Raw genomic sequence first — 18,640 nt, 5'->3', positions numbered from 1 at the left:
CTCTCCTCCCTCTTTACGTCCCCTTTACATTCTCTCCTCCCTCTTTACGTCCCCTTTACATTCTCTCCTCCCTCTTTACGTCCTCTTTACATTCTCTTTACGTCCTCTTTACGTCCTCTTTACATTCTCTTTACGTCCCCTTTACATTCTCTCCTCCCTCTTTACGTCCTCTTTACATTCTCTTTACGTCCCCTTTACATTCTCTCCTCCCTCTTTACATTCTCTCCTCCCTCTTTACGTCCCCTTTACGTCCCCTTTACATTCTCTCCTCCCTCTTTACATCCCCTTTACATTCTCTCCTCCCTCTTTACGTCCCCTTTACGTCCCCTTTACATTCTCTCCTCCCTCTTTACATCCCCTTTACATTCTCTCCTCCCTCTTTACATCCCCTTTACATTCTCTCCTCCCTCTTTACATTCTCTCCTCCCTCTTTACGTCCCCTTTACATTCTCTCCTCCCTCTTTACGTCCCCTTTACATTCTCTCCTCCCTCTTTACATTCTCTCCTCCCTCTTTACATTCTCTCCTCCCTCTTTACATTCTCTCCTCCCTCTTTACATTCTCTCCTCCCTCTTTACATTCTCTCCTCCCTCTTTACATTCTCTCCTCCCTCTTTACATTCTCTCCTCCCTCTTTACATTCTCTCCTCCCTCTTTACATTCTCTCCTCCCTCTTTACATTCTCTCCTCTTTCCAGCCCCTTTACATTAGGCTTGTTGGACTTCATGCAGCGCTGCACAGAACGATCAGCGGCTAACTTGAGCAGTGCTTGACGGTTAGAACTTGTGTCCGACTTCAGACAGCGACCCCCGTGACTGTGCCATAAGGCATCAGAGTACAGCGAGAGCGATTGGAGAGCAGGAGGACTCAGCCAGAGCAGATTCTCCAGAGCGACTCACGAGCTCTGCTGATGACACAGCTAATCCACGATTGGCAGAGTACACCGATTGACAACGATCACGTGCGTTTCATGTTTCTTCTCACACCTTCAGTTCCACTAAGGATCACAAATCTGTTCTTTATAACATCAAAATAAAACAATGTACACCCCACTTCACTGGTATTTAGGCTTATGTTGAATTTTATTCTTGTACAAACAGACACTGTATTAAGCAGTGCATGTATTGAATGAAAATGTCTCTGAAATATCGGTGTATTTGGAAAATAATTAATTTTTTCCACTTCACAGGACTTTGACATCCTGAGTGAAAGGAATGATCTGTGGTGTGTTCCACTTGGCTTCTTTCAATGTAGTTATAGCACCAGCAGAAATGTACTCATTCCACCTTGCCTGGTGTATTTTCCTGAAGTCTCGGGCACACTCAGCACGCTCATGATCTCCATACATCATGGCATTACTCTGAAATATCGGTGTATTTGGAAAATAATGAATTTTTTCCACTTCAGCTGTGGTAAAGTATGCAAACAGCGTGAGCGTCTCTTATTTTTAATGTCTACACTTTTATCTTCACATCTTTTAATTTAGCTCCATTTCTTACAAAAAGAGCATAATGTGCAAAGTGTTGAAGTGTTTGTGCCTCCCTACAAACCACCCTTTCTTTTAAGAGTCGTGATCCTGTTCCGCACAATTTTTCACACCAGTCCATGTTCGCTGCTTCAAAGCTTCTGGCTCTGCGTCACTACGGGAAGCAGAAAGTGTCTGACATCACATCTCAGTTTTCAGCTCTTCTCGTCTGCACACGGCAACTCTCACCAATAGGTTACATCCAGCCACAGCCCATGTCCAGTTTAGCTATTCACTCTTCCCTTTTTTATCATCTTTACATTCTCCCCTCCCTCTATGACAGAAATATCAAAAAGTTTAACATGACATTTCATCCAACTTCATTGTAACTGAACAAAGAAAATGGACTATCTTACTATTCTCTACTTCTTCATTAGCCTTCTTATACTCTAACTTTTTACTTTATATTCGGTTTCATTCCATCCACAAAATATTTCTACATCCTCATTTCTTTTAATTTAGCTCCATTTCTTACAAAAAGAGCATAATGTGCAAAGTGTTAAAGTGTTTGTGCCTCCCTACAAACCACCCTTTCTTTTAAGAGTTGTGATCCTGTTCCGCACATAATTTTTCACACCAGTCCATGTTCGCTGCTTCAAAGCTTCTGGCTCTGCGTGAATGCATCTTTCACAGTCTTGCTTACCAGGAACTTTGCATGTCTTGATGAAACTCATCATGTGTCTCTCTACTGCTTTTACCTCACTGTCCTCCCATTTCTTTTTTGGAGCATTTGAAGAACCTATGAAATAATTAAAAAGTAAATTCTCATAACACATTCTTATTACAACTAAATCGGTGAGTAAAGAGCAAATCAAGACTGTGTCCTAATACATATATTTTTTGAATTTGTCTGGATATTGCTGAATTTGTCTGGACATTGCTGGATATATAGCTAATTCATGTTGATTTGATTATTGTTGTTTGTGCAATGTAGAGATTTTGCTTACCTTGATCCTCCTGTGAAACAGCTTGATCAGATTGAACAAGTTGATCAGTCTGTACTGGTGCTGGTGCTGTTGTCTGAGATAGGTCACTGGAATCCTCCTCATCATCACTTGACATGGAATCACCTTGGGCCTCAAGTTGCTCTTAATAATTAATTAACAAAAAATGAACAATTTATTGCTTATACCTAGCATCTGTGACATGAATATATGCATTGTTTTGCAAATATGTACAGCACAGATACACACAGAGCAAGTATACTCATACCATTTGGGTCGATTTCAATGTCATCAAGTTTCTTTCCTTTGTAGTCAGACAGTGTTCCTTTCTCCATGGCCATTAGGACTTTACTCATTTTTGCCAGCTGCAGTGTTCCCTCCGGTAACCGATAATACTGTCTGTGGATTCTGATATCGTGACCAAGGAAATCAGCCAGTTGGTCTGCTTCATTCTCATCAAGGTTAAGAATTTTAGACATGGTTGCTATGTGTTTCCTGAGCCTAGTTGATGACAGTGCTTCAGGGTTCTTTATGCCACATTCGCAAGCAGCTTTGCTGATGCACTCTCCTCCTCTGTAGGCAGACATTGCTCCACATCTGGCAAACATAAAGGGATTCTCTGTTGGAACACCACAAAGCTCACGCATTTCAACGAGCAGCTCCAAAGCAGAAACCATGGAAGGCTTAAGGAGCACAGGAACCTTTCTCCCTCGTTTACCGCGGATCTCAACTCTTGTGAAGTGCAGACACAGCTTCCTCTCAAACTCAGACAGACAGATGGCAATGTCTTTATGTAGCTCAGAAGAATCCCTGCTTTTAAAAGCTGACAAAAGCATCCGGGATACTTCACCTTCTCTCCTTCGGTTGAACAGGATGACCTGGGACAGCGTGACCTTGGCTAGAGCAGCGTAGTTGTCAGCAGAAGGGCAAGATCTGAGCTTACTTAGGAGCTCATTGTGTTTCTTTTCAAGATGTGTGTGCAGGACTTTGACATCCTGAGTGAAAGGAATGATCTGTGGTGTGTTCCACTTGGCTTCTTTCAATGTAGTTATAGCACCAGCAGAAATGTACTCATTCCACCTTGCCTGGTGTATTTTCCTGAAGTCTCGGGCACACTCAGCACGCTCATGATCTCCATTCATCATGGCATTACTCTCAACAATGCTAGATATCTTGTTTAAAGAATGCCCAAGTTTGAGAGCTAAAGAAGGAATGCGGTAGGAGTTTTTCTCTTCATCATACCCAGACACAACTTTAACTGCTGCTATGACATGTTTGAAGTTTGCTGGTATGAAGAAGTCTACCATTGTTCTCAGTGGGGTAATCTTCCTTGCTTCAAGAAGAAGTCTGCCTACTTCTCTCATCTTCTGTCTGATGTAGTCATGTTTGGTCACATCAGACCCCATCCTGTTGAACATGTGCTCCCCCAGCTGCATGATGCATCTGTCAGAATGAACTGCACGCGAAACTTCATCATAGTTCATAAAGGACAGTATTTTCTTGAATCCATTGCTCACTTCTAAGCCGACTGGTGTGTTTAGAGCACACATGGATCGAACTCTTTTCCTGCCCTGGGCATCATCATTTTTTGGTTTCAGGGGACAGTTTTTGATATGTTTCCAAAGGCTGCGCTTGTTATAAAGCCCTTGGCAGTATATGCAGTGAATAAATTCTTTGGCTCTTTGTCTATTTTTTGGTCGGTAGCAGGCAATCATCTCCCCATGTCCTTGTCTCACCACATCGGTGTTGTGGGCAAAGTTTCCCTTTTTTCTAAGGAGGTTTAACTGGACTCGTCTTTCTTTGGAATGTTTTGGAAATGCTACTGCCTTTACAACCCCCACTTCGTTGCGATGGACAAACTCAAGGTGTCTGGCCATTTTTGAATATGGCTTACAGCAATAAAGGCAATACTGCTTTTTGTTGTACGACTTGCGTTCCTGCTTTGGTGATGGCATTGACTGAATAAAACTCTTATTACCAGATAAGGTGTTTGTCTCTTTAGATTGGCATTTCATCTTTTTTGGTGATGGTGCGGTCATAAATTGATCAGATAAACTACCTGCCTCTTTGGGAGATATTGGATGTATCAAAGCACTTTTGACCATGTCATGTCCAGAAGAACTACCATCCGAATCATCTGAGCTGATTTTTGGTATGTAGTCAACATCGCTGTAGTCTGTGACATCGCTGTAGTCTGTATCACAGACGACACTTCCTGAATACTGATTGAGAGAATTTAACACTTACTCAAATAGTACAAAATGGTTTGTGTTTTTTTTCAATTATATTTTTTAGTGATCACACGAGTACACCACTGCCAAAATCTAACAGAACAGGTAGTATGTGGGCATAGTAGGGATGGGACGAAATATCGTTTGACAAAATATCGCGATACAATAACGTGACGAAACGCATCGAGGTCGAAAAAAAATGGATCGCGAAATAAAGATAGATGGCACTGCTGCATGATTTGCGTAGTATATAGATAATTTAGTGTATTATATGTGTGTGTATGTATATAGGGCTGACATACAGTCTATGGTGGCAGGCTGGCAGGACCATCTGCTGATCAAGCAGGGTAAAACTAAATGAAAAAATATATATCCGGGGAACGGTGCGGTACGTCGTCACGTCAAGTCAGCGCATGTTGCAACAACAACACTGCAGTCTACAGCGAGCTAACAAATAGCATTAGTACCAACTGCCTTGCTCCCAAACAGCCGACCATGGTCAAATGAGGTCGAAATTGAGGACGCTCCGCCTGGATACAAGTCATGTCTGGCAGTATTTTGGCTTTCTCATTAAAAAAGACAAAGACGGCAATAGAGTAACTGACAAGACTAAAACTGTGTGTAAAGGCGGGCGTACACGGTGCGAGTTCGGACACTCGGGAGGTCGTGAGATATTGCACACGTTACGAGTCAGTTAAAATGATAATCACGTCAAAGCAGCTGGTACACGGCACGACTGTCCGCATGAGTTTTATCCCGAGCCGGCGGCAATCACGTGAGCCTTTGCGCTTAACACAGAGACCGGAGCTTTCAATGTTGCAGCTATAGCTTCAGATAGAAAAATGACGGAAATATTGTGCAAATGATTTGTTGAAAAGCAACAGTAGCCATTCCGTTAAACATAACTTATGAGAGAGAGAGAGAGATAGAGGATTTTGAATTTCAAAATCTATTTATTACAAAAAGTACACACTGTTAAAAGAGAGACAGTGTTTGCACACACTGTGTGGTTGCTGCCACGGAGATATAGCCCCATCGATCTAACCTGCGTGGTTGTGTATGATTTGGCAATAAGTTGTTGTTATACAGTAATATTTTTGTCTTTTTTTTTCCTTTTTTGATATCGTATCGTGACGTATCGTATCGTGACCCTGGCATATCGAGGTGCATCATATCGTGAGTTTTAGTGTATCGTCCCATCCCTAGGGCATAGTGGGTATGGCAGTGGATCATGTAACATTACTTTTCATCATTTGCGGATACTGGCAAGCAAAGCCATGATTATGCAAAAAATATTGAGCGTATAAATTATCACATGGCAAGACACATACCTGTCTTTTTCTTGATGGCCTTAAAGAGGATATCTGGAAGAGGAGAAATACAAATAAATATAAATAATATATAATTTCATATAATCTATTGTTAGTTCTACCAGTCCAAAAATGAATCTACCCACCTCCCTTAATGAGGGGGTCTCAGACGCCTGTGATGAGTGAACCACAGGTGTTGATGCAGCACAGGGTGAAGATGAGGATGATGAAGGCGGCGATGAAGGCTGTGCAGGCGAGGATGAGGAGCATAAGGGCTGCACATGAGAAGGTGATGAGGGCTGCACAGGCAAGGATGAGGAGCATAAGGGCTGCAGAGATGAGGATGATGAGGGCTGCGCATGAGAAGGCGATGAGGGCTGCACAGGCAAGGATGAGTATAAGGGCTGCACAGGCGAGGATGAGGAGCATAAGGGCTGCAGAGATGAGGATGATGAGGGCTGCACATGAGAAGGCGATGAGGGCTGCGCAGGCGAGGATGAGGAGCATAAGGGCTGCAGAGGCGAGGATGATGAGGGCTGCGCATGAGAAGGCGATGAGGGCTGCACAGGCAAGGATGAGTATAAGGGCTGCACAGGCGAGGATGAGGAGCATAAGGGCTGCACAGCCGAGGTTGAAGGTGACATGGGTGGCGCAGGAGGTGTTGACGGTGATGAGGACAGGGCAGGAGGGCATGAGGTTGATAAGGCCATTATAGAGGTGAACAAAGCACAAGGTGCAGATGAAGAGGGTGCATCAGATGTGGATGCGACTGAGGATGACTGTAACAGTCTTGATTGAAACTGCTTCTGCAGATATAATAAGAGGTATTTAGCTTAAATAAGAATAGAATGCACTTTAACAATATTGAAAACTGTGGCACCCATATAAGACAAGAACAAACACACTGTAGGGGTGATCAAAAAATAAAGAAACATGTTTTGCACATTTCAAAGCAAAGATCATTAATAAAGTAATGAAATAAAAAACTCTAACCAAACATTTATACAAACTTTACATACAAATTGTGACAATAGTCACATTAAGAGTTACATTGGTTCAGACATTAAAACACTGAACAAATAACTAGTTAAAGGATTAGTTCACTTCATAAATAATTTCCTGATAGTTTACTCTCCTCCACGTCATCCAAGATGTTCATGTCTTTCTTTCTTTAGTGAAAAAGAAATTAAGATTTTTGAGTAAAACATTCCAGGACTTTACACCATATAGTGACTTCAATGGAGTCCAATGGGATAAAGGTCCAAATGTGAGTTTCAGTGCAGCTTCAAAGTCTCGACACGATGCCAGCCGAGGAATAAGAGTCGCATCTAGACAAACCAGCAGCAATTTTATAAAAATACTAAACATTTATATACTTTTAACCATAAATGCTTGCACTAGCTGTAATGCGTCACACATTACGTAATCACGTTGAAAGGTCATGCGGAAGGTAGGCAGAAGTACTGATCCAGTGTTTACAAAGCGAACGTGCAAAGACAGAGTCAAACGCCATTTAAACAATGATGTCGAATGATTTTGAAGTTGGATGAGAAAACAAGTTGTTTATTTTTGTTAAAAAACGGTCGCTGGTTTGGCTAGATAAGACTCTTATTCCTCGGCTAGAGGTAGTAAGTAGGGCTGTCACTGTTTATTCGATATTCGAATATGCATTCGAACATGACGTGAAATATCCGTAATCAAACTATAAATAAACTATCCGGTTTTTAAAGTGCCATGTAGCGCATTTTTTACAGTCTATGATTAGACCGTTTGTTTTTTTATTTTATTGTTTGCCATAAGGAGATTAAAAACTAAATGCCGGAACCTCCTCTCTCCGCAGACAGCAACACTGCACTGAGAGACACAGACTGTAACAAATACCTACTTCTCTCAACATCGACGCGCAAATACCTGTGTGTGCCAGGCACGTCTGTGCACTTCGAACGAGTGTTCTCCACCGCAGGGAACAAAATAAATAAAACTTGCGTGCAAATGAATGAATGTAATGCGGAACGACACGATAAGTGGGTTCTTTAGGGACACCTAATCTGTAGCCCCGCATTTGTTTATACTTTCGCTTGCCTCCGCAGCACGAGCCTCCGCTGACTGCGTGCGCGCCTCCCCAAATGGACTAGGCATTCTCGGCGTGCTCGCCGGTATAGGCCTACTATTCTTTGAAACGACAGGGTACGACGCGGTGCAATTGTCCTCTAAACCATCAGGAATCAGCGGTGAGAAGTAAGGTACACCCGTGGATGTTTATTTTAGTACAAGAACACTTAAGTTCACTAAAACCACACTACAAAAGAATCATGTAAAGCAGTACACCAGATTTTTTGTTGTGACATTAGAAGAAAAAAATGGATATGAGAATGTAACCTACAACTATATTAACGTTATCTTACATATTATCTAAACATTTTTATTTAGTTTTGTGAATCTTTTTATTAAACATGGCCATTTATTTTTATTTAAAGGGCTTATGTCTGCTATTGTAGGCTCATGTTGTTAATGTAAGCAACTAATTTAGACGCAAGAACTGGGTGCCGGTGCTGTGAGATGTACATGCTCGGCCAGATTCGGCTTGCAGTCGTGCATCTTCGGATGCGGAGCCGCGCGCGCTAAAGCCATGCACTGCACACCACCACGAGACATGGGGCCTTGCGCACCCAACTGCCTACACCGACCGCAATGACAACATTTTTTGCCGCTTGTAGATATTCGAATACATTGCTTGATATTTGATATCCGTTCGAATTCGATTTTTCAAAAAAATTACAGCCCTAGTAGTAAGGTGCTAAATTTACTCCATACCATTTAAAGCTGCTGTCCATAACTTTTTTAGGTTAAAAATTATCCAAAATAAATGTTTGAGCAAGTACATAACCAGCCAGTGTTCAAAACTCTCTGCTTGCCTTAGCTCGATTCAAAACGGTAAGCCTGTAATAATGTTTTTAATTCCAGTGGTACTAGTGGATTTCCGTGGGAGATTCAAGCATTTTTTGTGTCATTACGTCACTTCTGTACACATAGAGAAGGAGTTTCAAATATATATTGTATTGTATGTGAGGATGATGGAGGTGGAGATTTATGACCTTTCCTCACAGCAGGGCTAAACGTGAAATTAAGATATAATTAAACTTATTAATTTGATGGCGGATCCAGAAATGTTCAAACAACAATCACCAGTGACAACTGAGTTTCACCCGTTGTAAAATGCAAAACACTTTGGACTTTTGGAGTGGCTACAGATAAAAAGAGAGTGCAACCGCCTGGCCCACGCGAAAACAAGGATAAATGTCTGAAGGGCATTAAATGTAATCACGCAATGCTGATGTTGTTAACATTAACAAATTGAGAACAAAGTATAGTTTGCACGGTTTGACGTGATATGACAAGCGATCGTTAGATTTAAGCAGTGTGATTTACTGCAATGCTTTTCCCCTTAGTTGGTCAGAACAAAAGTGGATGTTACTTACTTGTTCAGTGTCATTTTCCGGTGAACATTCTTATGTTGGTCATGACTCATACTTCCAAAAAGTATAATGCACTGTAATAAGTGCACTGTAAGTCGCTTTGGATAAAAGCGTCTGCCAAATGCATAAATTTAAATGTAAATGTAAATAATCTGTAATTGCGAATGACAGTATCCACACCGACGCGGTGACTGACAGCAGCGCGTTCTCCTCAAAATATTGGATTCATCCGAATGAATCCTGTGCCGTGTCAAAGCACAACCCACGTAAAGTTGATAATTCCACGAATGACTGCAATTGCAAATTTTGAACAGAAATGGCGACAAAGATGAAAAACTAGGACTGCAGCTTTAAATAATTTCTTTCTTTTTTTTTTTTTTTGGGTACATTTAAGTTTGGGTAAATACATTTCAAATGATACAGGTTCTGGATGAAGTGGATTTGCACCTACAAATCAACTATAACCAAACCATTCTGTGGTTTGCCAGCGATAAAGATATTTTCAATTTGAACACCTGAGCACCAGCTGATAGTGGTTGCCTGAGTTGCGTGTTCATTATTTTGGGGGCGGAGCAATGAAGGGAGGGGTGTGTTTGTTTGGGTGTCGATTTCAAATATTAAGTGTTTCTCAGAAATCATTACTGCACTTTTAACTAGCTGGCAGTAAACATCAGTAGATAGTTGCTGCATATTTGAGATGGTTACCGTTTTATTCCTTGATGTTCTTGCTTTGCCTGACTGCTTATGATTATCATTGCTGTTCACATTGTCCAATTCAGGAGAGGAAACAGAAGCTGCACAATGGGGCTGCATGTCAGAAAAGAAACCAGTGAATATCAAAATCAGAATATTTGTTAAGGACAAAAAAACTTGTTCATGTTCATTCCTCTAGCTGTCCTACACTTTATCTATCAGTCCACACACAACTCTATGCTAAAAGAGTCAATAATATAGAATAATGATACAGATGTTTTAAAGTGGACTTACCGATTTATGCGGGCGCAAACTGCTGGCTGGCTTTTTATCAGTGGATTCTGCTGATGCTTTATTCAAAGGCTTGAGAAATACGAGACCACAATCACATGGTAACTAATCAGAATTAAGAGTAAAAGATTATCATGAATTACTGATCAATCTCTTCAGCATTTTATTGATAGTACCTTGACTCGCCATGGCCAATCTGAGTCTCCATAATTGTAAGTGATTTCCTCTCCTGGTAGAATGTCTCGTACAGCAAACAGACACAGGTGAGGTTTTCTGCTCACTTCAACAGTTCTCATTTTGCAAGTAGGATTTCTCGTCTCATCGTTTGCAAGTCTTCCCAAGGACGAATCTTCTTTAGATGCATCCATGCTATAAAAACATAAAATTACCACTAAACACTTATAATCGTAGTATATATGCTAGACATGTACAGTTATTTTTACAAGTGGTTCTGAACCTTAGTTCTAGGAACCCACCGCTCTGCATATGCTGTATGTCTCGTGTTTTAATCCACCTGATTCAGATGAGGAGTTCATCATCAGAACATGGTTCTATGAACTCAACTGAGTGCATCAGGTGAAGGAGACATACAGAATCTGCAGAGAGGAGGGTCTGAGAACCACTGATCTATATGACAGTGTACTGCAACATCCTCTCAGCTCTCAGATAAAGGCATCTAAAAGTTACCATTTTGTTCTCTTTAGGGAATACAGGGGGAATTTTTTTTTGATGACTCAAAGAAACTACACTCTGTACTCTATGTCAGTTCATGGTGAATTTGAAGTATTAGGGTGTGTCTGTTCACATTAGAGCCCTGCATTTCAGCCCGACGGGCCCCGACTTTTTTATGCCCCTAGGGCCGGGCTTCGTGCCAATTTTCACGTCATAGTTCACATGCGGGCCGGGCCGGGCCTCTGGCCTTATTTTTTTATTTGCCTTTTTTTATATTTTTAGACATTAATTAAAAAAAAATATGAGAAGTTGACGTCAATGATAGAAAAAAAAACATAGAAAGACATATCATAACCTGTTTTAATCTTATAATTACACTGACATTAGCCTGGTTAAAACCAGACCATTCTCAGTAGTAACTGAGTTAGGGTCTGGCAAAGCTTCATAGACACTTCATTTCCAAAGGGGCGTCACCAACGGACGTCGCTCAAATGCCTCTGGGCGCAATTGGATAGACCTAAAGCCAATCAGAGAGATGAAGGAGATGACAGAGACAGCGATAGGCTGCCTCCTTGTCATTTATGACTTAAGGTGTACAGCAAACAAGCTAATAAACCCAGAAATAAGTTTTTATAAGCTGTCAACCCCCAAAAAACGAGTGTTTAAGGACATAAAAGTGGATCAGGCAGTTAGACAGAGCGTGTCTCATTACTCTGAGAACGTACGCACACTGAAGGAGAACGTCATCGGCGACACTGGATAGCTTATCTTACAGAAATATATTAAATTGACATTTGGATATTTGACTCACCAGTGACAAAATGTTTAACTTACTGCACACGTAACTGTATTTTTAGTGCATACTGAGTGTCAGGAGCCCACAATTTAACTGTGTGAACAATTTCTAAAAAAAAATTTATTGAGAAGATTGATGCTATTAGATCAAATATATCATCTTCGCTGATTTTCCAACCTATTAATTTCGAGCGCCCTGCTGTCTTAAATCAGTTTGAGCCGGTGTCCCTTGTCTCATTGAGGGAGACTCTTGGTAAAATGAAATTATTTACATGTCACACTGACATTGTTCCTCCACGACTCTTAAAGGATGCATTTGATGCTATTAGCTCTTCGGTTCTTGCTATTATTAACAGTAGCCTGGCTACGGGAGTTGTACCCAAATCTTTTAAACATGCAGTGGTGGAACCGGTTATCAAGAAAAGTAATCTGGATCCATCAGTCTTTGCTAATTTTAGACCCATCTCTAGACTTTCGTTCTTGTCTAAATTACTCGAAAAGGTTGTATTTGAACAGTTGAATGCATTTTTATGTTTAAATGGTATCCACGAAGTGTTTCTATTTTAGAATTAACTTCAAAATTTAGATTTTTGTTAATTTTTAATTTTGAGTTTTTTTTTTAAATCACTTCATGGCCTTGCTCCTAAGTATATGTCAGAACTGATTAGGAAATACGCTCTGTCAAGAGCGCTTAGGTCTGCTGACCATTTGCTGTTGGTTGTCCCTCGTGTGAAACTAAAAAGCAGAGGTGAAAGAGCATTCGCTGTAGCTGGACCGAAGCTCTGGAATAGTTTGCCCCTGCATATCAGACAGGCTCAAACCCTTGCTATTTTTAAATCGAATCTCAAAACCTACTACTACAGTTTGGCATTTGATGCTATGTGAGAGTATTGTTTTATGGTTGTTTTTTTATTCCTTTTATTTTAAGTCATGTTGGTTGAGTGCATTATTGATAACGGATATGTGTGTACAGCACTTTGTTAAACACCTGTTTTTTAAAAAGTGCTATATAAATAAACTTTGACTTGACTTGACAATTTGCTCGTTCCAGTCTGTATCCACTTTTATGTCCTCCAAACGCTCATTTTTTGGGGTCGACAGCTTATAAAAACTTATTTCTGGGTTTATTTATCAGAACGACGGAGAAACATCTGAAACTCTGACAGCAATTCTCTGTTTGTGATTTCCTCGCTTCGCTGTCGTCATCGTGTAAAGCCCGTCCCAACGTTTCTGATTGGTGCCGTGATTTCTCGGCATTAGAAATGGGCTTGAATGGGCTCTTTGCCAGACTAACTTGCAGAGCAAATCTAAATTTGCCGGAAATTGTCTGGGTTTTCCCAGGCTACACTGACATATGACTGACATGACAGTCTCGCGCACGCGCACAGAAGGTTTGCGCAATTCGATTCACCTCACTGTGGATGCTGTTCTTTTTCTCCACGATGCTCTGTAAGAGACTGTTCTAACTTTTCGTTTGATTGAACTTCATTTTCGTTTAACTGTTGGAAACTACTGATATTTTTCGTTTGGTTGGACCTTATTTTCTTTTAACTGTTGGAAACTACTGGAAAAAAGAATGGCCATGTTCTGTGGTGCATTTTTGAGGTAACGTTAAGATAACCTACAAGTTTGTTTTGGAATTAATTTAATTTGTTTAGATTGTAGGCTATTGCTCATTTAGTTTGAGAGCGCTGTTGTGAGCAGCCATGGGCCTGCCACCAAAAAAAATTGTTTTAGCATACTCACTGTGGTTTAATAAATAAACATTTATTAAACTAACTGTCTGGATATGCTTTAAGTGTTTTATATCTATGGATTTTATTTTAGCCAAGTTAAGTAGCCTGTTAGCGTTGATTTTAGAGCCTTTTATGAGACTAGCTGCAGTTATGTCGTGATATCACCGTGTCGTGATTAGGTTTTGTCTGCTATATTTAGCCTACTTAGGCCTATTATTTATTAAATCTAGGCTAAATTTGGCTAATGAAACATTGATTAAAATTAAGATACAATTAATACAAAACGAAATTCACATCAAAGAAAGGCTTTGTGTTTTCTGTTTGAGGTTTCTATGAAAGTTTTAAAGCATGCTTTTAGTGCCGCTTTCAGAGCGGTCACGTCAACATTGTTTTTTCCTCAAACGCGAACACGAAAAATTAAATAAAATGAATATTTTATGTTCTGTGGAGAGCAGTAGCTTGGAGAGCTTACATTAGTAAGCTACAGGACATCGTCTTTCAAAAAAAAAGAATGCTGATGTTTTTTAGACTGTTAATGTGGTGCATTTAAATAAATGTGAACGCTGCCATCTGAAACCTGGTGCGACCAAACAAGCGGACTGAGATGCTGAAAAGAATTGTCTAAGTTGGCTTCCAAATGAACTCTGGTGCAGTTCAAATGAAATATGAACGTAACATGGACCAGAGACATGTAAATCAACTAAAAACAGAAAGATGTGACCCTAAAAAGGACAGACTGGTCAAGCATAACTTAGGTTCGACGATAGAAATGCCAATCTGAACACTAAGCGTATCCAGACCAAAAGAAATGAGCGAACAGAACTACAGGCATAAACTAAGTATCTTACTGTTCCAGATATTTTAGCATCCCTAATACATCAATCCAACAGTTCTGTACTCACCACCAATTTTTGCCATGCCACTGAAAATCAAACAGGAACGTGTTCTCAGCTTCAGTGTAGTGTTCAGTTCGGTCCAGACTCTCCTGTGAACTCAGAAGTTCACCTCTGTATTCAAGAACAAAATCACCTCTGAAAAAAGCTCCAGTGGTGAAAACTCCACGCCCTGAAGAGCAGAAATACATTAGCTTCAGTTTCTTTAATGTCAACTATTATTTTGATTATTACTAAAAGTTCTCTACCATATGATGTACATTATATGATGTAGAAGGGAAATTACTGAAGGAAAATAGTCAGCCAGGCTAATCTCAAAGCATGCTTTGCTTTTCATACTTTTAAGTCTTAAAATTCTACAGTTAAAATTACATAAATTTTCTTACACAAACAATATTATCATGGCTATATATTGTTTAAAACAGAGTGCTGCAGTGATGGCGTATTTTTGCAGGCCAACCCGGTAGTTCACCTCCCCTAGTTCCCTCCACAAAAACCTTATAGGATTTTAGAACCCTATATAAAATCCATATCCTTGTGTAATAATGTTTCTACATTGTTGCAATTAAGGCTGGGCGATTTTTATCGATTCTGCGATATAAATCGATATTTTTTTTCCCAAGAAAGTATCGATTTTTAAGCCGCGAGTAACGATACATATAGTCCCATTCAAATCCCCCGTGTTTACCCCCGTTCGCGTTGCAGGACGAGCGATTTGTATGGCGTCTCAAAACTCGCGCACATACAATCTAGGCGCGTGCACAGGATACGCGGGCAAAGAACAGTATCCGCGCACAGAATGGCATCCTCGCACGTGTGATTTGGTCAGCCAGCCGCTATAGTCTCGTGCTGATGCTGATAGCGTGCTGAATCTGATGCTCGTTAGAACAGCTGATGCGCTGTTCTAACGAGCGCTTTTCTGAGCACGAACACGTGAAGCACATAGGCACTGTCTAACAGCGCAGAGTAACCTGGGCCTGGTTACTGGACTAAGTTATATTTCGAGTCTTATTGCGCTAATACACAAGGTTTACATAAACAAAGTTGGTTATGTCTAAAGTGAAAGCAAAAAATCTGACGCATCACGTGAGACACAGTAGCCAATAGTAAACATTCTGCTGCTTGTCCTTAAAGGGAAAGTTCACGCAAAAATAAAAATTCTGTCATTATTTACTCACTCTAATGTTGTTCCAAACCTGTATTCATTTCTTTATTGTGCTGAACACAAAAGAAGATATTATTTTGAAGAATGTGGGTAACCAGACAGTTGCTGGTCCCCATTGACTTCCATAGGAAAAAAATACTATAGTTCGTCCCTGGGGTACATCAACTGTTTGGTTATACACCCTTACACACATTCTTCAAAATAACTTTTTCTTTCTTCTGTTGAAAATAAAAGTTGAACTTATCCGAGTTTAAAACAAGAGAGAGAGTAAATGATGACCATTAAAATTTTGGGAGAACTATTCCTTTAATGTTAATAAAACACAAAGAGGAAATCACTCACTGTTCTTGACTGAGAATTTTAATAAGAATCAATGTACAATTTATAATTTAATATTTGTTCATTTAATTACTTTCTTCAATGCTACTGTTAATACACCTAGCTTCTTCTTAATAACAAAGAAAATAATGCCTTTATGATCATTATGACTTTAATAATGATTTTTATCTTCGCCACTTTGGCCTAAATGTCTGCCATTCTTATATTGTGTTACCTATAAGGCTTTATTTTTAAAATAGGGACATTAGTTTGGCTGTAATGCTCAGTCACTTGCAAAATAGTAAAACCAACATGAAAAATAATCATGATAAAATCGTGAATCGTGATTTTCCTGAAAAAAATTGTGATATGATATTTTTGCCATATCGCCCACCCCTACGTCCCCTTTAAATCTTTCAGAAAATGATGCAAGTGTATCGAATTATATCGAATCGTATCGTTGGCTGAATATCGTGATATATATCATATCGTGAGCTGAATATCGTGTATCGTATCGTGAGATTAGTGTATCGCTACAGCCCTAGTTGCAATGTATGTTTGACTGATTGTGTGCCGTGTACATCCCTTAGGCCTTGTGTCCAGCAAAGCATTTTAGCCAGCTGAAAAGCATTTTGGCAGCACAGCGTTTTTTTTCAGTTGAGATGCTTCATTGCTATGATACAGAATATCCACGGCATAGTTTACTTGTAACTGATTTCACAGATAATATGTTCAGAGAACAGCAATATAAATTTTCCATCCATTTTGCTCGGTTAGCTTTGCTGGTTGATGTTGTTGTGCAGAAAGAATGTTGTGACAGTTGGTCAGAGTGGTATTAGTCCCACCGCTCCTCCTCTGTGATTGGACGGTTGGGTAAAAAATGTTTAACATTCTTCAACTCTCGTTGACCAGTAAAAAATGGCGCTCAGCGCTTCAGCGTGAAAAAAACACTCAGCACCTCGTACACTCATGGCGTTTTAAAAACGTGGGTGAAAACATTGAAAACAATTGAAAAAATACGAAAAAACGTGTTGGTCAACACATAGCTGAAATCTACCTAGAACAGTTTGCAAGAGTGTGATTACAACGAGACTGTGAACGTGACTAGATGAGTTTATCTGTTCAGCTGATGGCGTTTAATGTCCCAGACAACCCTTGTCTCCCATTTAGACACTTGTTAGCAACCTAGACAATCAAAAACTTTTTTAAAAAACACACAAGAGAGTATTACTAATGTATTTTATGTTGTAGAACAAAACATGAAAATATCTTGATCTTGTGCTAACCATTAAGGCCGGAGCGGCGCGTCGATGAAGTCGACGATTCATGTGTCGACACACACGTAGGAGACCAAAACATTGCAGAATGGAGGACGAAACAGCAACTTCTTCACAGAATTGACCGTTCGCAAAGACCCGCCCCCCTTAGTTACTGTCGCTATGTCCAACAAGCTACGCCGCTCTCACGCTCACGCATGCGCTCATGCCACATCATGTTCTCACGCAGTGAAAAACACATCGCGGAGCAGAGAGGACACGTACAATGCACTGACAGACAGGGCAGACCAGGTTACTTTTCGGTTACTTTTCATATTAAACATATTGAACAAAGTCTCACCTTTCAAATTTGGTCATTTTTTAAAAGAGATTTTAACAATAAATACCGTTTTGTGGCTCTTTAATGTGTCTGATAGATCACTGTAGAGCATCAGTTAAAGCTGCTCGTGAACTGATCATCTCCTCATTCTAGTTTATTTATAGCATCAAATAAACATGAATGAACATAAGAATGAATGTTGCTTTAACAGCAAAAAGACTAAATGAATTTCATGTTTGTGTAGTGTGTTGTGTAGCTTGAGCTCTGCACACTTCGGTGTTTCTAGCTAACCATCTTAGCTCTCCATGCAGTTTGTTCATGCTAGGTTAGTTAACGTTAGTTAGCTACTGGCACATAGACAGCTGTAGTTAGTTATCATCTAATGTTGGCTTGAATAGTTTACGGCTGCAGAACACAGCTATCTATTAAAAATAGGTAAGAGTAACAAAACAATAGCGTGCTAATTTTAAATAATACATTTTAAAACATCTATTCTAACCACATCACTCTCAGGAATGTCTATACTGTGCAATGCAGTGTATTTTTGGACTTTAGACAACTTTAGAATTTTTTTAACAAGAGTTATGTTGGTACTGTAAAAGAGTAAACAAGCTGGCCTTATTTTATTTTATGTAAAGCAGAAGATTTTTTGCTGTGCAAAACTGAATTTTTTGGTATTTATTTGAAATACATTATGGTTTTTATTAATCGGGCAACAGAAAAATAATCGTTATATTAATCGTCCAATTAGTCGTTAGATTAGTTGACTAATCGATAAAATAATTGCCAGACTAATCGTTTAAATAATAATCATTTACCCCAGCCCTACTAACCATGGACCTTATTTCAGGATTTTAACCAAAATCCATTGATCATGTCTACATGCACACCGATACACTGATAACAAAAATGATCTGATAACCTTATTGAAATAATCCATTGTCCTGGTTTACATGCAAACCAATAACCACGTAAACCACTAGACTTTATAAGTAAA

General features: G+C 39.8%; 1 protein-coding gene across 1 annotated transcript; it reads right to left on the bottom strand.

Annotated features, from left to right (window-relative positions):
• Window positions 1–1,925: 1,925 nt before the first annotated feature.
• LOC307131035 (uncharacterized protein) lies at window positions 1,926–15,255 on the bottom strand. Its single transcript, XM_079824434.1, has 9 exons — window positions 14,574–15,255; window positions 10,645–10,837; window positions 10,472–10,540; window positions 10,190–10,291; window positions 6,155–6,814; window positions 6,030–6,062; window positions 2,736–4,689; window positions 2,471–2,611; window positions 1,926–2,262 (listed from the first exon to the last, which is right to left on the bottom strand). Exons 1-9 carry the CDS (start codon window positions 14,753–14,755, stop codon window positions 2,042–2,044), a joined length of 3,555 nt encoding a protein of 1,184 aa, XP_079680560.1. The 5' UTR covers window positions 14,756–15,255; the 3' UTR covers window positions 1,926–2,041.
• Window positions 15,256–18,640: the final 3,385 nt, after the last annotated feature.

This window comes from Gobio gobio (genome assembly GCF_949357685.1).
Source record: "Gobio gobio genome assembly, chromosome: 8".
NCBI classification, from domain to species: Eukaryota; Metazoa; Chordata; class Actinopteri; order Cypriniformes; family Gobionidae; genus Gobio; species Gobio gobio.
Note: the sequence above shows the minus strand (reverse complement) of the source record. Positions and strands in the feature narration are given on the sequence as shown.

Coding starts and splice junctions, on each gene's coding strand:
- LOC307131035 (XM_079824434.1), bottom strand. CDS start 14,755: ATGTATTTCTGCTCTTCAGGGCGTGGAGTTTTCACCACTGGAGCTTTT. Junction 10,838..14,573: donor TGGCATGGCAAAAATTGGTG/GTGAGTACAGAA, acceptor ATGTTTTTATAG/CATGGATGCATCTAAAGAAG. Junction 6,063..6,154: donor AGACCCCCTCATTAAGGGAG/GTGGGTAGATTC, acceptor CTCCTCTTCCAG/ATATCCTCTTTAAGGCCATC.